The sequence below is a fragment of the Sceloporus undulatus genome, chromosome 3 (assembly GCF_019175285.1).
Source record: "Sceloporus undulatus isolate JIND9_A2432 ecotype Alabama chromosome 3, SceUnd_v1.1, whole genome shotgun sequence".
In the NCBI taxonomy this organism is placed as follows: domain Eukaryota; kingdom Metazoa; phylum Chordata; class Lepidosauria; order Squamata; family Phrynosomatidae; genus Sceloporus; species Sceloporus undulatus.
In genome coordinates, this window is record NC_056524.1 from 209,684,925 (window position 1) to 209,695,811 (window position 10,887).

Consider the following 10,887-nt stretch of genomic DNA (forward strand, 5'->3'; position numbering starts at 1 on the left):
GTGAAACAGGCTCACAATATTCTCCTATTGAGGGCCATAAAATACCTGGAAGGAACCATGACATTAAATTCTAGGGGCAGATAGGATCATGAGACAATGTTTCCCTACACATAGGTTTCAGGAAGGAATCGGAGATAACCTGCTCCACAGTCTAAATCAGTGGTCCCCAAACTGTGCCCTTTAAGGACCTTATCACACAGGGATCTATGTGGTTCCATCCCGAAAATGGTTAAAGTGTTGGCATCCCGGAAAAGCAAGCAAATTCGCTAATGATTATCACACACAGACCACAACAACTGGTTAAAATCACATTACATATGCAAGAAAGTGGGTAGAAAGTGAATTTGGGTTTCAGACAGATGAAGACAAATCCCATTAATACAGTGGTGCCTCGGGTTACGAAATTAATTCGTTCCGCCATTCCTTTCGTAACCCGAAAATTTCGTAACCCGAAACACTTTTCCGTTAGCACTGGAAAGCCTATAGCTGCACTTTGCAGCATTTGAATTTCGCGCCGAAATGAATTTCGTAACCCGAAAAATATTTCGTAACCCGAAACAGTTTTTGCCAATCCAACTTTTTCGTATCCCGGAAATTTCGTAACCCGATCATTTCGTATCCCGAGGCACCACTGTAGCTTGGAAATATCTTTTTTGCACATGCTCAAAATTGTAATTTCCACAAATGCACACACACACACACATGCTCGAGAGAGAAGGGAAACCGGGGAGGAAAATAATCTTTGCCCCAGAAGCTGTTTCAGAGGAAGGAAGGCTGAGGTTTCCCATTGCAAACTCCCATAAAACCACATAGAAACACCTACACACACACACACACACACACACACTAGAGAGAAAGAAGAGGTGGTTGGTCCATAAACCTGCCTGATTTCAGTGAGGGCTGAAACTACCAGATGCCCTCCTTTTCCAGGACATATCCTCCATTTCTCCCTCCTGTACAGGAGGAATTCTAAAACGTCCTCTCTGCCTTCTCTCACCAACTATTCCCTTAGAGACTGCAGGAGGAGGAGACCACCCATGTGAGGGAAAGAAGTGTGTGTCCCTTTAAGAACAAGGCTGTCTCCCTCTCCTTGGTGCAGCAAAGGAACCATGGGAAATTTGGGAACAGGGAGAATCCAGCAGATGATTTTCAGACTGCTGCAATTACGCAAAGGAAGTGAACTCGTGAATGAACTGGAAATGAAAACCAGGTATTTTTCTGAAAATGCTTATTCTCTCATTCACCTCATTTTCTGTTTGGATTCTAACTGGTTTGTACACAGCGACATCTGAAAAGCAATTGCAAAATTGTCCCTAATGCCCTGGAGGACCCTGCATTATGACTAGTTTAACCTTCCAATTTTCCCCATGTCTGCCTTACTTTATAGAACCCTTTCCTGTATTGTTATGTATTATTTATATGTATTATGCTATTATTTCATGGGCAGGTTTACTTTTATCTATTTTATTGTTTGTATGTACAATGCTGTGTAAATCTACAATGCTATATAAATAAAGCATAATAATAATAATAATAATAATAATAATAATAATAATGTCATAAGCTCCTATGAGATTTTGGACTTCAGCTCCCAGAAGCCTCAGCCATGTTGGCCAATAGTCTGGGATTCTGAGAGCTGAAACCCAAAATCCCTTAAAGAGCACAATTTGAGGACCACTGGTCTAAATCCAGTGGAGGATGAGTAGTGTAATACACAGACCATGGCATACAGCAACAGGGAGCATGTATCCAATTGCCTACAAGGATCTCATCCATGAAAGAGATTATGGACTGGGACCAATGGTGTATCTAACACAATGTATCTAACATTGGAATAACAGGGCAGAGTCTGCTCTACCTTGCTCTGTGCCCAGTTTTAAGCCCTGTAGCTTAATACTGGTAGCCTCTATTTGTCTCACAAGTGTGTGCACTGAGTCCACAACCACCTCTGTGATGGTGAAGACAGCCAGAAGGCAGATAAATAGAAAAGGTACAGCACATGCTGCTACTGGTGGATGAGTGCATTTACCTAGCAGTCCCGAGCCCAGTACTGTGGAGTAGTTTGCTACGTGAAGCGCCATTGATATAGGCAACTACTGCCTAGGATTCAAGGCTGTACAGAAGAAAGGAGAGGCTAGAGCCAACCCTTCAACCCAAAGGAGCAAGACTGTAACAAGGAGAGGGTACAGCCAACCCTGCCTAGAAGGAGCTGCACAGCAAAAATATGCTGTTGCTGGAGAATATTTTTGGGATTTCCCCAGCACACATCCTTAGAAAAAGAGCCAAGGCAGAGAGAGGGCTTCTTCCAATAACTCCAAACAGCCTTGTACTCTGTATGTGCCCTGGTGCATAAATGCTGAGGACAAAGAATGAGGTCCAAACCACAAGTTGAATGGGAGCTGCCTGGCACTGCCTGCCCCCAGACTCCAGATGGCAAAGCTCTACCCCTGTCTGGAGTGCTGGGTCCCCCTCCCCACACTCCTAGGAAACTTTAGTTAGAAGATGTCAGGGAATGAGTTCAAAAAGTTTGAGTAACACATTACCTTGTGGGAAAATGTCAATGACAAGGCCCAAAATGGTATGCTTGATTAGAAAATGCAATATTGTCTTTGGATTCTCAACCCTATAAAGAGATTGGTGGAGGATGGATTCACTCACCCCACAAGACTCTGTTTTCTGATATCCTCTGGCAGGTCACAGCTGGCATACACATCACTGAAATACATCTCCCCACCTGCCTGCAAAAGAATTATCAACAGCAAGTAATAAATAACTTAAATGTCACCACAATCTAATGGGCACAACAGGGTACAATAGAGGGGAAAGAGGGACTGCAGTATTACTAAAGTCAAGGAAATGGCTTAGCCAAGACTGCACTGCAAACCCTAACACTGTTCATTGCCTGTTAAATCCTAACGGATGTGTTGTGTCTCCAAAGCGAAGCCACTCATCCAGATACACTAATTAGTCAAGGTCTTTGGAAAGAACCCAGGCCTTTTGATTGTAGAAAAGTCAACCATACTCCTCTATGTAAGCGCAGCTGGGAATCAGAGAATATTGTAGCCAACATTCCAGATGTGAAACAAAAACTTTTCAAAGCTACCTCCAAGCTGTGATTATTCTGTAAAGCTCCCTGAGCAGTGATCTTTCCAGGATAAGATCTTCATAGAAACCTATGTTGCAGCTGATGGAATGCTTGAAATTGATTGTCATTTTCCCCATTTGGACTGTGCTTACTGACAGTGCTATTTCCAGAAGAAAATTTTTCTTCTCCTATCACTCAGTTCCTTTCTTCCTCCTACCATAATTTTTCTAAGATATGCATGTTTTATATAATCAAATTACATTTTACCTTTAACATCTGATAAGCCTCACGGAGAACAGCTCGTTTATCGGGAGAGAGATTAACCACACAATTGGCTCTAAACAGAAGAGGGAGGAATCTCATTTAGATACTTTGGAAAGGAAAGCAATGGGTAAAACATCATGGTGATATGCATGAAATAAAGGGATGTAAGAACAAAACAATGTAGAACCTGAGGTTTCCCACAGCAATAAGAGAGAGACTTCCAGGCACTGCTCTGTTCTGCCTGAACTCTTCACACTTACCATAAGCCACATGGTAAATAATTAAGTATGGATGCATTTAAATAAATAAAATCCAGATGTTCTGGACATGTTTAAAGTATCATGTAGAAAAGCTTCCATATCCTCCAAGTTGGGGGGGGGGCATGGCAGAGGGGACACATAGGCCTGTTACAGACTGCCAAAATAAAGCTGCTTTGGGTCTCTTTGGAGGTATGCTATTTAAATGATGCATGGGTCCTAAGAGTCCGGAGGTCGCGCCAAAGCCACACTCCATTCCTAAGCACTGGAGGGCAGCTTTGGTGCAGCTTCTGGCTTCTTAGGATGCATGCATTATTTAAACAGCATTCCTCTAAAGAGACCCGAAGCAGCTTTATTTTGGCAGTCTGTAACAGGCCTTTGTCCTCCAGATATTGTTAGGCTACAGTCCTCATCAGCCCTAGCCAACATAATCATTGGCGAGCAACAATGGAAGATGCAGTCTAACATTATTTGGACAGCCACATGTTATCCTTTTGCTTTAAATATTACTAAATTAGCATTTTTAAATGTAGAATGATCTTCCTGTTGTAGTTTAATAATTTGCCTCCAAAAGGCCAATGTGAACACTGACAAACATCCGTATCCCAAATCTGTTTTAAGCAGAATGGAAGGGCAGCTGGAGTGGTGATGGTGTTATTTGCGTAAATTTACAGCGCTTTATAAATAAAGGATTATTATTATTATTATTATTATTATTATTTGTGGGAGAGAGTGTCAGGGAGGAATATCCTCAGGCTGCCAGGTCTCCCCTGCAAATCCTATAAATATGTAAACACTCAAACTCCATTTCTGCACAGAGATTCTGGTCTTAGATCTCACTAAAAAAGTGACAACCCAAGAAAAAGGGAGGGGGATCTGAAGGAAATAATCAGTTAACACATAAAAAGGTAAGCAATCCTTCCTTGTGCCCATAAAATCACACCTGAAATCTCTCCCACCCCAGGATAAACACTACCCACCATTTGCTTTAGTGTGCAGACTCAGAAACTCCATCCAAAACCAAGAAACTTACCGTATATACTCGTGTATAAGTCAACCTCGTGTATAAGTCGAGGTCAACTTTTGGGACCAGAAATGGGGATTTTTAAATGACCCGTGGATAAGTCGAGGGTCAGATTTAAGGGGGCAGCCCAGCTGGGGAGAGGCTCTGGGACGATCAGGTCTCTCTAGCCAGGCTGCCTCCTCAGGAGGAGGAAGCCCAGCTGGAGAGAAGGCTCCGAGGGACGCACGCGCGCCTTTCCCAGCCTTCTCTCTAGCCGGGCTGCCTTCTTAGGAGGAGGGAGCCTGGCTGGAGAGAAGGCTGCTGGAAGAACGCGTGCCCTTCTCAGTGTCACCCCAGCTGGGCTTTCTCTTGTGGAGGGAGCCCGATTAGGGAGAGGCTTGGTTGGAGGACCCCACTGCCCCTTTTATACGTCTACCCCAGGATTTGGGGGACCATTTGGGGGCAAAAATTTGTCGACTTATAGTTGAGTATATACGGTAGTTCCTAGTTATTCATTTACAGCTTACTGCAGTCTGAGGTTTGAGCCAAAAAGATATTTAGGGACTATGGAAATCTGCAAATGATGTAGTGCAGCAACACAGCATCTAACTTTACAATCAGCATTTCAGAGAAAATCCTCAGTATCAAGCCTCAATATCTGGCCTTGCAGAAGAAGAAGCTAGAAGAAGTACCTACATTACAATGTCATAGCTTTCACCCTTCAGGCCTATTTCATCTAGTTTTTCCATGTAGCCATGAATAAAGTTTACATTGGGCTTCTTGTAGCCAAATTTATTCATGTGGTAATTAATGTGTTTCTTTGCTACTTCAACCTGAGGAAGGGAAACAAAACAAGCATGGAATCAGAACACTAATTAAATACTTTCCAGTACTTATGAGGATACCTGGTGCTTTTTCTTCCCCTTTGCAAAAGCTGTAATCCTCCTTCATTTCTGTTAATCTGTAACATTTTAAATATATATGTGCACCTATTCAAGAGTTTAGCATTTCATATTTCTTGCTCCAACAATAAGTGTTCATTTTAGTTGTTCGATTACAGATGGGTTTCGTTGCCTAATAACTTTCAGGCACTGTTATTTGAATTTAATGATTTAAATTTTTAAACAGAATGCACTCGTGAACTTTAGCACATATGCTAACATTCAGTAGTTCAGTTATATCAGCTGTATGCTTATTAGAATTTTCAGATTATTGCTTTGCAAGACAATAATAAATATCATTTCAGTAAAGGAAAAACATATGTGTGCTGAAAAGGCACACAGCAATGATATATGTTAAGTTTTCATATATTGAAACAACACACAGGCAACAAGTTACTTGTTTCACAGATAAAAGAAATATAGTATGGACACTGGAACAGAGAAAGAAACAAAGAAGGAGGCTACCTAGACCTGACATGCTGAAACAGGAGTAGTATGTAAAATACTGTGAATGCCATAAGGACAGAGAGAAGTCAATAGATATGACCAGGCATCAACAATGCCACTTGCCAGCTCACTAGGAACTAGCATCATTTACTCCTAGATGAAAAAAACAGTAAGAAAGCAATTTAAGTAGCCAAAAAACAAAACAAAACAAAAAAGGATAAGAATTCTACACTTATCTAAAGGAGCGAGCTAGATCTAGGTCTCCAAGTTATACAAGGAATCAAGGGTGAGTCCTTCTCTCATTAAAAATAAGTTTCAGAGGAGGGACAGAAAAGTAGAAGAAATGTCTGCTGCTTCTGTCCTTCTCCAAAGCCTTCTGCAAAACCCTGCCTCTTTCTCTAGTTCTCTGTGCTTGCCTGAAAGGTGAAGAATGAGACAAAGACTTTTCAGATCTGCAGAAACTTTTAGAGAAGGGCCAATACAGCAAGCATTCTTCCCTGTTCCGTGTCCTTTTACAAAGCTTTCTAGAAATCAAGACAGTTTTTGCCACTCCCTTCGGCCCTCTAATATACAGAGTTGAAGGGAAATTTTAAAAGGTTTAAAATAGCAGGAGAAATGTCTCATGTTTCTGTTTTTTCAAAAGATGTGTATGGCCTCTTCCTACTTTCCTCTATATTAGCTAGAAGCTGCAGAAAACAGTGGATAAGGACAGAAATAACAGGCATTTATCCCTCTTTTTCTTGTTCTCTAAATTTCCCACAAACCAGAAAGGTTGCTTTATTCTTGTGTCCTTGAGCAATTAGAGGCTTGGGACAAAGGTGGGAATTTTTATTCTATTGTGGAGTAAACCAGTACCTCTTGACCCTTGGTGATGTCTTATTTACTATCTACTGGCATAGATAAAATTTCATTCTTGAAGGAAATTGTAAATAACAGCCTCTTACTTGGCCTTCAGTCATGTCTACCCCAGTGATATGTCCATTTTCTCCAACCAGCTGACTGAGCATATAACAGTCTCTGCCACTTCCACTCCCCAAATCCAATACCCAGCAGTCTGCTATACATTCTGGGACTACCAGGCCACAGCCATAATACCTGAGGGTGAAAATGTAAGCCAGTGTAGAAAAGAAACATATTTTTGATAAGAGAGAAATGAGATGGCATGATGTACAAGTACAGTGAAGTGGTAAAATGCGCCAATCCATAGCCAAAACATTTCAGAAGTTGTGTATAACTGTTACACTTGTATCTGTTACTCCCCAATACTCTCCTGTACAGTTTGCTTTTGAAGTCTAATCAATTACATTTTATGGCCAAAGTCATCACAATATTGCATGTTCAAATAAATCAGGAAAAGACTCATAATAAAGGACAAGAAAATAACAATAAATATAGGTTACCCACGTCAGTCAGATCAGTCTATTACACTTGTAGTGTAACCGTGCAATCTTATTTATCTGTTTGTTAATCTTCTACTCAGAAATAAAGCCCAAAGGGAGCCCTGGTGGCACAGTGGTAAAATGCCAGTACTGCAGCCACAAGGTTGTGAGTTCGATCCCAGAGGCTCCAACATTGACTCAACTTTTCATTCTCCTAGGTTGGTAAAATGAGTAGATAGCTTGTTGGGGGCAATTAGCTCACAGACTGTAAACACTTAGTGCTGAGTTCACTGATAAACAATATAGAAATTTATATGCTATTGCTATTGATTTCCACAGTGTCCTGTTAGGTAAAAAGACACAGGATTGCAGTATACACTAAAACAGCGTATACCTACATGTTTAATACCACTGAGCTTAATCAGTGTAATTCCTAGGGAAGTAGGTGCAGCTTACAATCTTAAAAACTTGTATTAAGAAATAAACCCTACTGGGTACAGTGGAACTTACATCTAACTAAGCATGCATAAGACTACAACTCCTTCCCTGACCTTGGTATCTTGTACAGCAGGTTGCCAAACAATATTTGACAATGCCAGCCCTATATTATAACAAAGAAAGTCCCTAATCACTCCCCTCTGGTGCATCATACAACATAAAACCATAGCTGTTCAACCAGTCAGACATCCTTTTGGCATATGGGCAAATCTTTGCATTTTTGTATCTTAACTAAAGCTTCACCTCACAATTCACCATGGCCTCTATTGCAGCTGTGCTTTTAATTGCTTTTGTATGTCTTTTCACCAGTTACCTTTGACCAACCAATCAGTTATCTACCTTTGACTAACCAATTAAAGTAGTTTGATATTTTTCAACAGACATATATGATAGCTTTTACTGATTAAATTGCAACATTCTACTATTGGTGGTAGTGAATGTAATATGTAATATTTACTTCCACTTTCTGTTATAATAGTACTGTAGAATAAAAATGATTATGATAATGTTCTCATTGTTTATAATACGTCTGCCCCGAGCCAAAATGTTCGTGTTGATTAATCAGCTTCTTAAAAGTTTTATTTCATTTTAATAGAAGTGATGGTGTCAAGAGTTCTCCCTTAAATAAGGGAAGATTTTAAAAAATGGATCTTTCTGCTTCACTATATTCATGACATGGCAGTTTTTTTTTAAAGAACTAGTGTGAACAAAGTCAATACTGTACTTGGCTGAAACCTCTTCATGAACACATTGTAGTGCGTTTCTGACAAATGCAGGTAAGGGCCTTGTCACAGTAAGGCAAGCATTGGTTTTTAGATCCTCTGTTTTCTTCAGCTCTTTGCCATAGTAGTCCTAAAAAAGGAACAACAGAAATACCCAACATAAGCAACTAATTTGTGATTAATAATGGTTGCTGGAAAAAAATTGTTGTTCTTGTATGCCTTCAAGTCATTTCTGACTTATGGTGACCCAAGTGGTTTCTTATTATAATTGCCAACCTATCTCCATATAATCATATATCTTGCTTAGCTGTTCATCACGTGATGGAATTTCAACATTCTTCCACTTTGAGGCATATAAGATTCTGGCAGCACAAACCGTATAAAAAAATCAATTTACCATATTGCCTTTCAATTTGTTCATCCTCTAACAATATACATGAATATCAAACTAGTGGGGGTGACTGTCAGGGATGCTTTGATTTTGAGTTCCTGCATGGCAGAGGGTTGGACTGGATGGCCCTTGGGGTCTCTTCCAACTCTATGACTCTGTTACTATCTGTGACCCTAAGGCAAACGTATAATAGTGTTTTCTGGGGCTGAGTGTGTCATGCCCAGTATCACCCAATGGGTTTCCATGGCCGAGCAGGGAAATAAACCCTGCTTACTAGGCTCAAAACACCACTAAACTGTACTTCATGGCTCCTACATTTCAAAAGCTGGGAAGGCAAAGGGGAGACTCAAATATAATTAGTACTGACACACTGATACCAAATTACAAGTATGAAATTATTTTTAAAACTTTGGCAATAACTGCTTGATCTGTTTTGCTAAGGAAAGATGGCTTGATTAATGTTGCTGCTACACTCCATCCAGGTTTCCTCCTCCTTTATATAATCAGTGTCATTGTGTAACCAGGGTTTGCTGGGTACTTTTAATAAGGAGAAATGATGGCTAACAACATCTTCTACTTCATCCTCAGGCTTTCCTGTCCTAAGTTTTGCAGCAGTCCTCACAACAGCTGGGGTAGGCTGAATAAAAGGACTAGATTTTCCTAGCAACAATGTACTGATGTAAAATGTACAGTGAAGTATTTTGGGATGGAGTGGTCCTGAATGAACTATGAATACCTATAGCTTCATAAAATTCCTACTTCTGGTAGAGACGAAAACTGCTGGAGCTCATTAGGTGATATCGCTCAACCCAGCTCCCAGCATTTCTGGCCTAGTGGGATAAACATTTCTGGTCTACAGGGATAAGCACTCATCATTATGATGACCTTCTCCAATGCAAAATATACCATTGCACCTCTGTACAAAGTGCATTTGGCAACATGTTTTCCACAAGAAGGCACTGGTCTTTATCACACCTGAAGAATTTCTCTTAATTTCGAATGAAAAGAAAGTGGGGCCAGAATGCATTTATGTGAATTCGCTAGTTCAGCGAATTTACATGAATTCGAATTGCGTTCAATCTGACTTCCCATTGCCTGAAAATAGCTTGCCATTGCCCAAACTTGCATGTGATCACCTCTCACGCAATAACGTGAAAACCCATGATTGCGCTCGGACTGACTTCCTATTGCCCGAATTTGCATGTCGTAGTCTATCACGCAATAACGTGCCATTGGATTATACTTCCAATTTCCCTTGTCTGATAACATCCACTGTCACCATGCCATGCAGAGTAAACAGGAATGCATGACAACAGAAATGTGAGGAAAGGAGAAAAGTATTCATTCATTCATTTCATTTCATTTCTATGCCACATTTCTCCCAAAAAGGGACCAAAGGTGCTCACAGATAAAACTGTTTTAAAAAATGTTACAATAAGAATTTAGAAACAAAATCATCTAGCTAAAAATAGTACAAAAGTGACATTAACATAAAAAAGCCAAATAGGAAGGTGCTCCTTTGGGTTTCAGTAGGCAAGACACCAAAGAGTTTGGCCAAGACAGAAACTAAGCGAGCAAAAATGGAGCATCTATGGATGTATATAGGCAGTAGCGTGGAAAGATACCATTAAGTCTCTAGGCATCTCCTAATGATTTCATTTTTCCTATGATCTCACCTGCACCTCCCTGTATATCCTCTCCTCGGCCACTGCAAGGAAAGAAAAGGAGTCAACATTTGGTAAGAATGCCTTATCCAATAGTATGGTAGGCAGTCACCACCAGGCTGAAATCTACCCTTGAAAGAGACGCACGCATGGTGACCAGATGCCCCCGCTTTTCCAGGATATCTCCTACATTTCAGCTTCTGTCCAGGAGGAATTTCAAAATGCCCTTCTTTTTC

At 40.6% G+C, this 10,887-nt stretch overlaps 1 protein-coding gene across 1 annotated transcript in view; it reads right to left on the bottom strand.

The window, feature by feature from the left end:
- The window catches only part of AS3MT (arsenite methyltransferase), a gene marked incomplete at its 5' end in the record, with an annotated part of 46,648 nt that extends 35,892 nt beyond the window's left edge, over positions 1-10,756 (bottom strand). The window contains 7 exon segments of the mRNA XM_042459881.1: positions 2,659-2,678; positions 2,680-2,738; positions 3,353-3,422; positions 5,306-5,442; positions 6,942-7,092; positions 8,599-8,726; positions 10,664-10,756. Coding sequence (XP_042315815.1) covers positions 2,659-2,678; positions 2,680-2,738; positions 3,353-3,422; positions 5,306-5,442; positions 6,942-7,092; positions 8,599-8,726; positions 10,664-10,756 — 658 coding nt within the window.
- Positions 10,757-10,887: the final 131 nt, after the last annotated feature.